We start from the raw sequence: 15,065 nt of genomic DNA on the forward strand, positions 1-15,065 counted from the left end.
TTCTTTTTCCTGTGGAACATCTCTGACACGCACACGTCCTCCCTGCAAAGACGGATAAATCAAGTATGTCCTCTGTCCGTTCACTTTCCAAGTGGAATAACCTTTCTTTCTTGAAAAATTACACATTGTTCCTCTTAAAAACAATCTTTGCAGCAGATGGATGTATTATTTCATTCTATCATTGCTTCCTCTGCACAGGCAACCTTCACCACTCCACGAGGACAGATAACCCAAGCAGGACCCTCCCCTACATAATACTGTCAGGTTTTGTTGTTGTTTCTAACCCGTAAGATTTGAGGTCTTTATTTCATTTTGAAAAGGCTGACATTTTACCAACCATTGCTGCTAATCACAGTTTTCCATGAGGAACTTCTGTGCTTTTGCTGACAGCCTAAGATTAATTTATCCCAGGGCTGTCTTCAAAGATACTGCTGATAAGCTGCGGCTTTTAATGTTGAGATATCATTCCACGTGGTCTAAGATGTGGCATTTTAATCAGCTGTCTAGTGCACCTTGACTGCAAAGCACAGATGGCAGGGACTGTATCCTGTGTAATAACAATACAGCATATAATAAGGCTCTAATATACTAATCTAATAAAGCATCTATGAGGTATCAATCAATATTGATACCTCATAGCATCTATGAGGTATCAATACAACAAGTGTACACACACAAGCTTAAAGATTGAAAAGCACTGTTAGAAATATTTTCCAGCTGCTTTCTACCTTGTCTTTTGTATGTATATTTAACTATCAGCCTCAACTTCCCATTTTGCCCTATGCTTCCCTTTTTAAATACACTAGGTGATACAAAACAGCACGGTGACTGCCTTAATGTACCTCCTTAATAGCTATATTCTCAAAAATCCTTATTACCTGTTACTGTCTTATAAGCACACTACTATCAGAATTTATGTTTTTAGTTTTTGAATATTCCAATCGAACAAGAGACCACAGATACAGCACAAAGCAAGAAAAGAAAAAAAAAAAAAGAAATCAGCCTTATTAAGCCACATATAAGCTGGAACAGCTCCTTAATAAACTTTATCTGTGTCTTCAGCTGTGGCGGGGGAATGCTGCCACTTTAATTTGAATATTCGTTTAATTATTGATTGTGGTGAGCTGCATACTCTCAAAACCACAGAAACACTGCAACCTTCAGGAGCCACCTCATCTGACTTCCCACTTACAGCAGGACTATCTCCAACGCAAGGTTTTGTTTACCAAAGTCCAAAAAAGAAGCATAATGTTTCCACATTCTTTCTGGGTACCTGCTCTAGTCCTCCACTCTTTCACGGGTTTTATCACCTGTGTAACTCTCCTTGAAGTGCTTATGCAGTTCCCTCCAAGAACTACTTCACCACTCAGAACCCCTGAGATACTGTGATAGTTGCCAAATAACATAAAACAAATGGAAGGAAGGAGGTGGAGGTTTACATTAGATGGTCAGTTAAACACTGGCATTAGTTGATAGGTCTGAAACTGTGTCATTCTGTGGGTAAGATTCAGACGGCATGAAAACAAAATGCATGATCAGATCATAAACATGGGTTAAAGACAGACTAGACATTGTTTCTAGGTATAGAGACAAATATTTGTTTTCCAAATTGTTTGATTTTCCCAGACTGGAAACTGTGTCAATAAACAATACTGTCCTCCTTATCAGTTGAGTTCCCTTCATCCCACACACTGTCATCCCATGGATCAACACCACTATTTAAGAAGTTTAGATCATATAAACAACCCTCTGTGGCCCACAGATTCTACAGGGTTTTCAGGACTGTTTCAGTTTGAATATAAATTCTAGCCTACCATTCATAAATTGCATAAGGACATAGGTTACATACTTTTTGGAGCCTCAGATTATTGCACGCTTTTTCCAGTATGGTCTACACACATACAAACAGAAATGACTAACATAACAGGATTTCTTAGGTGGTAGGAAAAAAGATAAAGCAATATAACCACTGTAGTTGCTGTTTTTAAGGATACATGTATTTTAGAGAAATTGCCTCTTAGCCAGAATGTTGCTCCTTGTCACAGCTTTTGCGACTGACAAGATGCTAACAAACGCTATTTCTAACGCTCAAGAAAAAAGTATTCTCAAGGTTGACCTTTTTTTTTTTAAAAAAAAAAATCTTGGAAAAAATAGAACATGCTTTCAGACTGCACAGAACATGTTCAGACATGGTTCTTTTGAAGCATAGAAGATAAAGGCTTATAACTGGCAACTGTGGTCATGGCTTGCACCTTCAATTCATGTACCTCATGCTTAAAATTACAGTGGAAAGACCAAGGTTTTACGCCAACCGCTAATGAAAGCCTCTAAAAGCCTCTTTACTCCTCTGAGGAAGCAGCCAAGATCCAGATTAGATGCAGTACATTCAGGTTTCCTCCTTTAAGAAAAAAAAACAGCACTGATCAAATTAATATGCGATGTTCTAGCTTTAATGTCATTGCATTTTCTGAGCTCATTCTGACTGTGGCATAGGTGCAGACAGCTGACTGTCTCTACAAGGAGACACTATGACAATACACTATACCATGGTGCAAGAAGTGAAAGTTTACATCTTGACTAAGTTTTCCCCAGTTGAAGAAGAAAACGGAATTACAAGGAACAATCTAAAGGAAGCCACAAAATCACGGAGGAAGAGAAAGTAAAAAACAATGTTATACACTGAAATGTATGTCTACTTTCATGAGTATGCATATATCCCTGTAATATGTTCAGATTCATTTAACATATAACATAATACACTATGCTACCTTTCTAAATTTTTGCATGGTTTTCCAGCAGATAAAACTAGAGGATTTAAAAGAAAAAATGTGCCTTGTGAAATAGTTGACTTGAAGCGCACGCTTCAAGGTTTTGTTCTTAACAAAATTTAAAAACAGATGTGTACAAGTTATTTTAATCCTACACATTATTTTTTGAGTGACATGAAATTTGTCATTATTTCAGACTGTTGCATGAATAGGAATATTTAAAAGGAAAGAAAACTCCTAAAAAAGCAAGAGATCATACAGTGGTACTAAAAGTCCTTTACTAGAAAAAAGAAGGGTGAAAGCCTTTGAAAGAAACCTGTTTTGGTTTCCAATATCCTGGACATTCACAGGGACTCCAAAAGCCAGAAGGATGCAAATGAAGGCAAGGTCCGGGCAGAGCACTGCAACATTCATGCAGGATATCCATGCTCAGCCTGGTGAGGGCCCCGCCAGCCAAGCAGAGCAAGGCAGTGCATCAAAAGCCTCCTCACACAACACTGTGCAGCACACTGAGCATATCAGGCACAGAAAGCCAAATCACTGCCAAAGATGATGTAAAAGGCATCTCAGAGGAGCATGGTTTTTATTCTCATGTAGCTCAAATACTTTTAGAGCTAACAAGACAGGATAGCTAAACTCTGCAGAGGTTCTGCTGGAAAAGCTACTATCAAGCCTGTGTAGAAGACATTCAAGTCTGATGCTGAAAATGAAACAGGTACTGTACTGGAACACACCCTAAGGCAGACGTCAGTTCCATCCCAAAACAGACAAACTGGTATCATGCAAGAAGCACATCGGAGCTCCAAAAGACAGATTGAAAGAGCAGCTCTCCTCCAAGCAGCAAGAGCCAAATACAAGTCAAACACCTGCACTGACCCCACTGAAGATGCCAGACAATACAGCCAGACCGCTGTAGGAGGAGGATTAATCAAAAAGGCAGAAGCAAGATGTTTTCCAACAGGTGCAGAGCATTTAGAAGAGATGTCTGCACAGGGTAGCTAAAATGAATTCACCCAGGCTTTGGATAAATACTTGGGATGAGATTTAATTTATATACTTAATTGCACCTGTGTAACTCTAGCTACGTTACATAATGTCAACATAAACCTGCCAGATGTCCAGCAGACACTAAAGTCAAGAAGTTAATGATGACCTACAACATGTACAAAAGTAATTAGAAAAGCTACAAATAAGGCATGTACTTGTCACGCGTTGCTTGAAATAGATTATTAAAGTCTTGGTCTCGCTGTACTTAATACTGTCTTATCAGCTATATTTTTTAATTACACATAGCCCTATCTTAAAAATTCCATGGATGTCCTTAAAATAATTCCTATCACTAAATTATTATTATTATTAATAATAATAATAATAATTAATAATAATAGTAATAATAATAAAGCTAATGTAAATTGGCAAAAGTTTTTAATCAAAATAGATTCATATATAGGAAAATATTAAGAAACTAAAAGTAATAATATGCAGATTTCAAGAAGTCTGCTTGCTTCCTTGCAGGTAACCACTGTGTAATACACGTGGTAACCATACTGCCAGATTTCTCCCAACAGGGGAAAAAAAAAAACTTGACAAGAACAACTAGTTTTGGATGTTTATGAGGCATTTCCAGAAATCATGGAAAAATACCCATGGACAAAGTCTGCACATGGACTTGGCACATACTGATGCACCATACATACTGCACAGCACAGATAACCTGCATATAAGCAGTAACTCCTCTGCATCTTCAGGATGTAGTAGGCATTCACAGGTAATCCATGTGGCTTGTGCCCAGTAAGCCTGGTATCAGACCGACCAACCCACCTCCAGTACTTCACGTTCACTGAGCACATCATACAGCGTATGCACCTCTGTCTGGAAAATGCTGCAACTTCATGAATAAATTCTGTTCTTTCTCTGGCAATTGAGCTTCATCTCATCAGCAATGAGAAGCATCTCATCTGCTTACTCATCTTAATATTTTTTAAAATCATTATGGAAATTATGTGTTTCCTGGAGGAAGCATCATTAGGACTACCACAACAGCAACACAGAACTCCTTTAATTCCTTTAAAAATGAAAATGTCAACTGCTTTGGTTACAAGCCAGTGTTCTGTCCAAAGCTCCATCTTATTTCTTATTCTATGAGAATTCATTTGATAGCCTTTAATCTTTGGCAAGGAATTTCTCAAACGGTCTAGATAACTCAGTGGCATTAGACCAACTTTCCTCATCCAAATCCCTGACATGTTAGATAACAAAGTTAGCTTTTTTTTTTTTTTTTTTAAAAAAAAAAAAAAAAGTTTCTTTAAACAAATTCAGACTGATTCCCTTTCGTCAGTTATCCTTTTCCTGGCATTTTCTCACACATTCTCCAAATGTAATTTTAATGAATCTACAAACTAACATTGCGTACACTGACTTACAGTTTCCAGGGTGGAGAATAATAAATGTAAAGTCAATAGAAGATAGAGCAGCAAACATCAAAAGTCTCACTTGAGTTTATAAGGGTGAGATTAGAAAAGTACTTTCACTTTGAAATATGTTTACATGCATAATGACAAGGCACCTCACATTCCTGAAATGAAATTAACAACTTTGTTTCTTTGCAGTCAGAAAGAAGCATTCAGTTTAGAGAAATCACAAGAAGTTGAACATTTTGTTATCAGTGTACATCAGGCAAAAACTCCTAGAGAATGTAGCTTTAACAGATAAACACACATCTGTACTAACTGTCCCCAGACATACGAATGATGTGACTACAGCCAAATATGTAGTGAATACACGAAATGTCTACATGCGTGTGTTGAATCAACAGCATACGAGTTCTGGTCAGAGTGGGACAAAACCTTTCACAGTTCCTCTGTTTATCCTGAAGGGAAAAATCTTTCTCTCTTTCTAAGATACTATTTACTGTGAGTCCCTGACCTGCTCCAAAGGGAATGATTTTATTACTATCAGGCCCTTGTTTATTTCAAGAGAGTTTGTAAACTTGGGGGGAAAAACAACAACAAAAACCTTCATCCATATAAACAAAATCCATATGTTTTTCATGGCTGCTTGAAACCCTTGCAGAAAAGGTTAAGAATATTTTCAAAACAATCTTCAGAAAAGCTCTTTTCTTCACTAAGACCACAGGTTTAGAGATTCTGGCCGGGTGGGGACAAAAAAAAAAATACACCTAAGCTTACATTTGTTTTCCTGTTTTATTTATTTCAGAATAAGTTGGATTTCCTTTATCAAGGTCAACCAGGAGCACAAACATATATGTACCTGTTCCCAAACGTAGATGTTTGATTTCAGTTCTTCATAGGACAATATAAAAGCTCTTTGCTTGACTTCTGACTATCCTCTTACTTTAAACACTGAATACCTTATGTGATGATGAATCTGGGTACAGTATTCCATTTGCTGTATACCACTTGAACCATCCTTTTATTTTTCTTTTTGTCCTTCCCCATTCCTGAAATGGCCTACTTGTTACTATTACTGTTTTTATTTGTTGTGAAGTTTCAGAACTAACCAAACCAGGGAACCATGTACAACAGTACTTTTATAAACAGTCTGAAACATGCACAGCCAATGATCAAATTTTGTTTCCATTTCAGATCAAATTGTTTTCTCTGTGTTTGTTTTAAGAGAAAACACACACAAAAAACAGAAGAATACTTATACCGGCCTAGCTGTGTCCATATTCAAACTGCCTCAAGTTTCTAAAGCTTATAAGGTAGCAACCCACAGACCATGCAGATCTCAAATAAAAAAAAAAAAAAAAAAAAAAAAAAGAAACATTTGCTATTTTTGGCAATTTCTCTGACTTCATATGCTGAAGGCCTGGCCAATATCTGGTCTAGGGGATATTTTATAAAACACGTATTTCCATGCCAAACAACTTTTTAGCACATATTTACTTAAGAAATCAAAGTTTTCAGAACTTGGCAATGCCACTACAGTAACCCAACACATTGCATGTGAGTCACTGAAGGTGACAAAGAATTTCAGCAAACAGAAAATACAAACTTTACACTTTGTATTAATAGTGTAGGAAATTTTATGTAAGTTCTTTTCTCTTTTGCTAATAACTTTTTTTTATTTAAAGTCTTTGATAACATGACCATTCTGGACAACTACAAATATGCTGTGCTCCTACGTCGTGTGCTTTGCCATGGATAAGTGGTTCTATTGTGTGCAGTTAACCCAAGAAGGGCAATAATTCAAACTATTTATCTTCAGAAAACAAAGATTGTATTTTACAATATTCTCCTACTGATCCTGTGGGGGAGTCAGCCTAGAAGTCGAACACTGACACACATTTTTCATTTTATTCTCGTTTCTTGTTAGCCACATTTTTAAATGTTAAAAATTCCCTCTCAGCCGAAGAACAAGTAACCCCACATGAACAAGTCTCAAGGTTTTCACATCACTGATTCTAAGAAAGACAAACAAACACAGACTCAAAGGAACAAAATGTAATTTAGCTGTCTTTAAACAAATTTCAATGTGTTTGGATTTATGCCTGAAACTAGCACATACCATTTCATCTTTAGAATTTCTATGAAAATTTCTATATAACTATCTCAGGATGATAGGTACAATTTCATCCTGAAGGAATGTGGCTCATGGATAACAGAAGAAAAACAGACTCTTTGTTCGTTCCATTTTTCATACTATGTATTAGATAATAAATATAATTATATTCTCTACCAAAAGTAGCAAGCTGAACCTTTGTACCCCAGATGCTGTTTCAAGTCCACTAGTGTAAATGTATGCAAAAAAAAATGTTTATTTCAAAATATAAACATACATTATACATAGCAAAACTTATATTTGTGCACACATGTACAGTATATATTATTTATATATAAAACCACCATATAGATGTATCTACGTATGGTGGTTTCCTACATATTTACATACACATGCATACATCAACCCATATAAACACACACACCCTACAAATTCACACCCCACTCAAGCTTACGTATGCTCCACTATGCACGCTCTTAGAAGCTTAGGTCAATTTCATATAAATTCTGCACACTAAGCACTAAGTTCACTTAGCTGATAAATCTGTGCAGAGTAAGGGTCATAAATATCTTCAGTCAGGTATACCCACATTACCGTGGGAGAGGCTCTCTATAAACAGATCATCTGACACTGATACTGAAGGGAAGCTGGCACAATCCTATAAATAAAGTTGCATGCAAAAGGACTGCTTGAATGTTTAACAGTATAACCACAGAGACAGAGCTGATATTAGCAGTCTAACAGGAAAGCTAAAGAGAAAAAACAAAGTCACTTCTTCTCATCTTGATACACCGCTTAAACAGTCCAGACTAAACAGTGACTTTGGGACAAAAGAGGTACCTGCCAGGCACCACCTACCTACTTTACAGACCCAAGGAAACTTGGAAATAGTGTGAGATCTCAGTGAAATCTCACACTATTAATGGTATTGTCTCCTGCTTAACTGTGATAAGCAAATCAATCTTTCCCATAAGATCACGAGCAAGCAGTGCTTCAAATAAGTTCAAGGAAAGGAAAAAAAAATCACGAATCTCTAACACACAGAAAGAGTTACCTCATAAAAAATACGTGGTATCTAGAAGTGTTTTTCTTTTTAAGAAGGCCCTCTCTTCCAATTTTCCCTTTCTTTGAGTCACTTTCTTCTCACCAGCCTTTCAAAAGCAGTAATTTGAGCTCTAAGAAACTGTGCCTAGAAGAAAGTTCCTCGTTCAGGTGTGTTCCATAGAAAAACAGCTAAATGATTTTCTCTTTTTTATTGTCAGTACACAAATAAAAATGTCGAACACGTTAATGTCAGTACTTACTCAGATAAGCCTGACTCTTGGAGGAAAAGCCAATGCATTTAGTTTTCTTTAGACAATACTACATTGTTAGGAAATTAGGAAATTGTTAGGAAGCATGAAAGATTAGACTCAAGCCTACTGTAAGTCCATGAAATGAATAAACCACTCAAGCACAAATACATAAACAATGCATGCAACAATCTTGATATGTCTTCATTATTGCTAGCATAGTAACAAGCGAATGGCAAAATATTAACAGTATTTAAGTTGTGCCTGACGTATACGACCAAGCAACAAGTTCTGGCCTAGCTCTAAAAGCAAACATGGTGGTGTTAAAAAAAAAAAAAAAAAGTATGACTTTCTTCAGAATTTAATTTAGCAGAGCAGATAACCAACCACCTCAACCAGCAACTGAGACATAAAATTTAGAAGTTAAGATGTGTATTGTGTACTTTTTTTGAATATATGTAATTAGTTGCTCTTCAAAATTGGGAAAATTGACTTTTTAGTGAAGTTCAGGGGACGGGCTCTCTATGAACAAACCTAAAACTTTAAAAAATAAAATATCCTGTTTGGATTTATTTTACAGTAGTGAAAAGAAAGAGGAGGAACAAAACAAACAAACAAACAAACAAAAAAAACACAACACACTTTTTCCATTGTAACTATCCAGGATATCTAGCTTTCGGTTGGTCGGGGTTTTTTTGGTTTTGTTTTCTTTTGTAACACTTCCTTCGGTCCCTCGCACGAGGAGAGTAAAACTTCAACGCGCATCGCGCCTGTTAACACAGAGAAGCAGGGAACGCCCGAGGCCAGCGGAGGCTCGGGGCAGATGCCAGCCCCCGGCCCAGAGAAGCAGCACCAAGTGCCTGCCTCCCTGCCTGCCTCCGCTCCCCGCCTCCCCCGCAGCGACCCCGCCGCAGTGTGGCGCGCCCCGGCCTCCTGCGGCGCGGCGGCCACCTGCCAGCACCGGGCTCCCCGCGGCGCCGGCCTCTGCCGGAGACCCCGGCCCCGTCCCGCTGCTGCCCCCGCCCGGAGCGGGGAGAGGCGCGCGGGGTGCTCCCGCGCTGGACGCTAGGCTGGTTTTTCCTTGTTGGGGTTGGGTTGTTGTTTTCTCTTTCTTTCTCTCTGTTTTTCATTTATTTATTTATTTTTAATTTGAGTGGAAAGTTTCCTCTTCCAGCGGAGGCTGGGACAAGGCGCAAGGCGCCCTCGCGGCTGACAGGTTTGTGCCCCCCCGCCGCCCCCGGCGGGGGGCTGTTGTGAGCCGCAGCCCTGAGCGCGGCGACAAGCGGCGCCACCGACACGGGCGCCGAGCATCCCGCCCGGCACCGGGGGCCGCGGGGGCAGAGCGGGGGCCGGGCAAGGAGCCGGGCAGGCGGCGGCGGCGGCGGAGGAGGAGGAGGAGACGCCGAGAAGTTGCCGCGAGTGCCCCGGAGCCGAGCCCAGCCCCGCCGGCAGAGGAAAGTTCGCAGCCACCAGCGGCGCCCGGGGGATGGCGGGCGGGGGCTCCCCTCGGGGCTCTCTCCTTACCTTCTGGTCGACGATGGAGCAAGCCATTTCCCGGACGTGGGCGAGGCTGAAGTCGCCCGAGGAGTCCTGCAGCAGCAGCACCGGCTCCCGGCTCAGCCCGATCTGGAGGTGGAAGGCGACGCCACCGCCGCCGGCAGCAGCAGCCCCCGGCGGCGGCAGCGGGCTGGGCGGCCGGAGCAGCGGAGGGGCGCTCATCGGGAACTGCCCGCCGGAGGAGCCGGAGCAGGAGATGGAGCTGGAGGAGCCCGGGGAAGGAGGGCAGAGAGGCGGGCGCCGCGGTCGAAAACTTTAGCGGCCGCCCCGGAGGCGCCGCTCGAGTTCCCCCGCGAAGTTTCAGGGAAGTCCCCGCCGCCCTGCCGCTCCTGGGCGAAAATGGCGGGGGGTGGGGGGCGGGGGGCCGGGGAGGATGCAGACAGGAAAAGGCGGCGAGAGAGGCGCGCAGGGCGAGGGGGGAGCCGGGCCCAGCGCCGCCGCCACCGCCGCCGAGGTGGTGCCGCCGCTCCGGTTGCTGGCGCTGTGCGCGGCGCGGGGGCGGGACGGGCCGCGCCCTCCGCCGGGACGGGCAGAGCCGAGCCGGGACGGGGCGAGCCCGGCCCCGCCGCCACCACTCGGCGGCCGCGTCCCGACAGGCAGCGGGCCCCGCTCCGCAGCCCCCGCCGGCAGCCGGCGAGTGCCCCCGCGTCGCCTCGGCCCCCCGAGCTCGGGCTCCTCACCCGCCCCTGACAGTGGGGAGCGTCCCCTGCCCCGCTCGCCCCTTCGGATAAAAGCTTAAAGCCGCCCGAGGAGCCCCTCGGGGCTTCCCCCGGCGTGGAGGCAGCACGGGGGCTCTGGGGGCAGGACGGGGACAGGATCGGGGCAGCAGAGCCCCCACAGGACAGGAAGGGGGGGGACGAGTTGCCCCCTCTCTTCCTTGACATCGCTCCCAGGTTCAGCTGCTGTCAGGGCTGAGGGGCTCCCTGACACCGCAACCCGGGACGAGTCCTTCCTTCAGCCTTTACAGTAAGTCCCGTCCGTTTGCAGAAGTAGTACGGGTGTCAGGCAACATTTAATCTTAAAAAATATCCCTAATCTCTTGGAAGTCAGTTGTCTATGGGAACATGAGCTGTAAATATTTTAGGTACCAAAGGAGAAACTACAGCTATTCATATGGCACCTGTAAGGATGGCAGCGCCGACCGAAGGAAGGTCTGAAGGTCACAGGGGTTGATGGAGTTTACCACCTGTTTCTTTTCAAACTGCTTTTCTGACCAAATGTACAGCTGCAACGTTTTTTTCATTTTGATTAGCTGTTTTTAGGACACGTTTTACTGTAGTCAGCTTATTTTCCAGCTGGCATTTGCACAGACAATACCTTACCGTCAATATTTTTGAATCCGTTTATCCTTCAGCAAATTTTCTTATTAAAATCGTTGCATTTTAATCTGTATCCTCTGCAAACTACCAAACCTGATGAAAACGTCAGCACTCTAGATTAAGATGATTACTACTTCCACTTAGTGACTTTTTCTTGTCACGTCAGGAGTTATAATCATCTTCAACCATATCCTTTGGCGTTGCTGTTGAAAACCATACTCAACATTGCCGTTGCCTGGAGTATTCCTGTAGCATTGGATCAGTCTCAGTGCAGTACTGTACCCCAGCTGTGCTGTTGACTGTTGTGACAGACTGTTTCCTAAGAGTTTTCCATGTACTGGCCATTTTCATGCTTGGATGTTTTGGGGTATATACATTTATACTCTCATGTCAAAGACTGCTGAGGCATTTTGACTACAGTAAGCTTCCCATTACCCCATATCCCAGCCAGCTATCCTATATAGGAGTAGCATAGGAGGACTGTGAGATTATTGTGTAAATCCATAGCAGGAAGAGTGTGTGAGGTCAGAATGCTATCCCCAAATGACTGTCAGAAGTTCAAATGCAAACGTAAGGCCAGAGCCATACCAGGTGGCTGGTGTGCGATTTTTCCTGAGCACTTTAGTTCCCACTTCTCAGTCCACTTCTCCACTGTTGAAAGCAGCATACTCAAAGATCCCACAGCATTGCTTCATTGTCCAGGTGATCCTTGAAGGCAGTGAAGTGTCATAAGTGTCATCAACTACTACTATCAGAGTGCCTCTTCCTTACAGCTCACTGTGGAGAAAGCAGACATGGCTCTCTGATGGCAATAGGGGTGGTGAGTTGTCTCCCTCTCTCCTGGCCTTGCCATATTTAATTATGGGGTCACCTAACTGAGCATTTCACAACATGAGTCACATGATGGCATCTGCTTTCAAAGGAAAGAGTAGAAAAATGACAGCTGTACATGCACTTAGCTACTGTGCACAGCTTTTCTGCACCTCTTAAAATAACTACAGAGGAGAGGTAGTGTAGTGCTGAACAGCAGCCAGAGTGGGCAAGTCAACAGCATCATAACTAACATCAGAAAATCATTACAAAGTAGAAATGCTGTGAATTATATGCCCATATTTTTATTATCCATGTGAAATCTAGCAATATAGCTCTTTGGTCACTACCCACAGATCCATGTCCTCTGTGCAGGTTTTCTTCAAAATGAAAGATCATGGTGTTTGTTGAAAGTTTTAGGTTGCTGACTTGCTTGATTGGTATATCTGCCCTGTTGAGTACACCTTTGTAATCAGAGTAGAAGAGGGCAGGACTTATTCTACACTGTCAGCCAGTCATATTCAAATACTATTTATAAAGGGATTTAGTGAAATCACATGACATGATCCTGAGTACAGCCTGGCCTGTTGTACTGACTGAAATGTCATCTATTTCACGCGCCTTCCAGATGGGAGAATTATTGCACTGGTGCTAGGGGAGGGGAAAGACCTGATGCTGTGTGCACACCTGGTTGACACAATCCGTACAGGCAAAAAACTCTGGGTGTTTAGATTTCACTGTGCTTGTACCAATCAACTTATCAGGATGTGAACTTACAAGGGAAAAAAAGTTTGCCTCACATGGCTACACAGTTTGTGCATCTAGCTACACACAGGAAGAGGTGTAGAAAAGATTGTTGCTGTAAAATCAAATTATGAAAACCTTCCCCAGCTGCCCCCAAGGTACAGAGTACAGTACCTGTTTGTAGCATATGCTCGACAAGATGTCAGTACTTGAAATAGGATTGCTTTTATTGGACGTGTGTATCGCACAAATACCAAAATAGGATTTAATTCCAAGCTGTTTAATACTACTTCTAATTACTCTGAATTACTACAGTGTGAAGGGTGGATAGTGATCTTTGTATATCCACATAAACTGTATACTTGACCCCCCACTTACATCACTTTCTTCAACTTTCTTCTTTTCTTTCAGCATTGTATAGACAGAATTCTGTTCTATTCTTTGGGAATAAGAATCATCCCATTTATTTGCTTTTCTTTATCTGTGATGTAACTGGTCTGTATCTGTGATGTAACTTTTTGAACAGTGAGTTATCTGTTTATCTTTCTGTTTATCTATCTTTCTTAACACATTTATTTGGTGCATATGTTTTAATTTTTACAACTTTTAAAAAATCTGAACCCAAACACCTAGGAAAGAATAATGCAGGATATGCCTCTGAAGAATAAGGCAGCTTCTTTGACATAGACAATGTTCTTGTTCAGGTCAAAATAGTTGACCTAAAATTAAGTCCTGATGTATTTACACGGTTGATTACTATCAGATGATTACTACTGACATTGTTAGACAAATTGTAGAATATGATATCCAGCTCTGGGATCAGTATTTAGGAAATATGTTCCTTGACAGTACGCTCAATAGTATAGCGCATCTTGTCAAGGAGAAAAAAAGCAGAGCTAAAGCAGAAAATGAAGTAAAAGAAGCAATCTCTAGATGCTGGATGGAAAGTGAGATGTGAAATAAAGCTCAAATTTTAACTGTTAGAATGAATAAGTGAAGGAAGTGACAAATATTCTATTTTAATATTTTCAAATTCAGACTGAGAGTTTACTCAAGCACAAGTTTTTGGGCTCAGTACACTGGTAACTTTTTTGTTTTACAAGATCAGAGTGGAAGATAGTGGCCTTTGGCCTTCTGTTATGCTCTTAATAACATCCAAAAAAGGCAGGCAGGTTTTGTTTCCTGTGACAGCACACATGAATTCAAAGATGTAGAGATAGTCATCTTTCTTCCTCTCTTAAAATAAGTGTATCTTTTCTACCTCAGAAGGAAGGCACCATCTGTCCAGGAAGAAAGTGAGCTAGCATAAACCCTTTGTTCCTTACGTCACTTCCACTTGTTTGGCCCTGCTGTACTCCATCAGTTGTCCCAGGCTGAGCAGGAGCTCTCCTTTTATCTTCAAAAGCTTACCTCCTCAACCTGCAACAACAGATCTAATGTTAAAGGGGACAAAGACTTTTTTTTTGGCTGAATCAGACTGATCCCACTTTCACATTCTACCACTGCCATGTTTCTGTTTCCAGGCCTTCCTTCATCTCACATGTTCGTGGACCACACGCCTCTAGGCTTACAGCTTTGATCAGACATCCTGCTGCTGTATTTTTCCATCATTCCAGCTTCTTGACATATTGACTTGCATCGAGAGGGTGGTCCATTAGAAGCTCAACATCTGTCCATGCTAAGTAATTGTTTTATTCCTATTTCTGCATGTCTGCAGTTGATTATTGCTGCACAAGCATTCTACACTGCATGTATCTGTGTAGAAGCCCATCACAATTTTCCAGGCCATTACAATGATTTGTCAAGTTCATTCAACTTTGAATCACAAGTGCTTCTGCAGCATTTGCAGTCTGTCTGCTTTCTTTATAATCCATGACTTTAATGGAGTTCATTATTCAGGTCATAAGTAAGGGATTGAATAAACCTTTATGAAAGACAGATTCCTGTGGAAATCCATTGACCGTATCTTTCATTTTGACACAATCATACTCTTTGGGTGCTATTATCCAACCAAGGAAGAGAGAGAAAAACAGACTGCTACATACAATGAC

General features: G+C 41.7%; 1 protein-coding gene and 1 long non-coding RNA gene across 8 annotated transcripts in view; one reads left to right on the forward strand and one right to left on the reverse strand.

Moving 5' to 3' along the window:
• The window catches only part of PRKD1 (protein kinase D1), a 127,458-nt gene extending 116,868 nt beyond the window's left edge, over positions 1-10,590 (reverse strand). For both annotated transcript variants that reach the window (XM_027457805.3, XM_027457804.3), the window contains exon 1: positions 10,109-10,590. In XM_027457805.3, coding sequence (XP_027313606.1) covers positions 10,109-10,303 — 195 coding nt within the window. In that variant the 5' untranslated portion in view covers positions 10,304-10,590. The remainder of the gene's footprint in view (positions 1-10,108) is intronic.
• Positions 10,591-10,611: 21 nt separating this feature from the next.
• The window catches only part of LOC140002653 (uncharacterized), a 50,554-nt gene continuing 46,100 nt past the window's right edge, over positions 10,612-15,065 (forward strand). For 2 of the 6 annotated variants that reach the window (XR_011809746.1, XR_011809749.1), the window contains exon 1: positions 10,616-14,696. This is a non-coding gene — a long non-coding RNA (uncharacterized lncRNA). Of the gene's footprint in view, positions 14,697-15,065 lie in introns of all 6 variants that reach the window. The other 4 variants (XR_011809748.1, XR_011809750.1, XR_011809747.1 and 1 more) reach the window with 4 other exon arrangements.

Source organism: Anas platyrhynchos, chromosome 5, assembly GCF_047663525.1.
Source record: "Anas platyrhynchos isolate ZD024472 breed Pekin duck chromosome 5, IASCAAS_PekinDuck_T2T, whole genome shotgun sequence".
Classification (NCBI taxonomy): domain Eukaryota; kingdom Metazoa; phylum Chordata; class Aves; order Anseriformes; family Anatidae; genus Anas; species Anas platyrhynchos.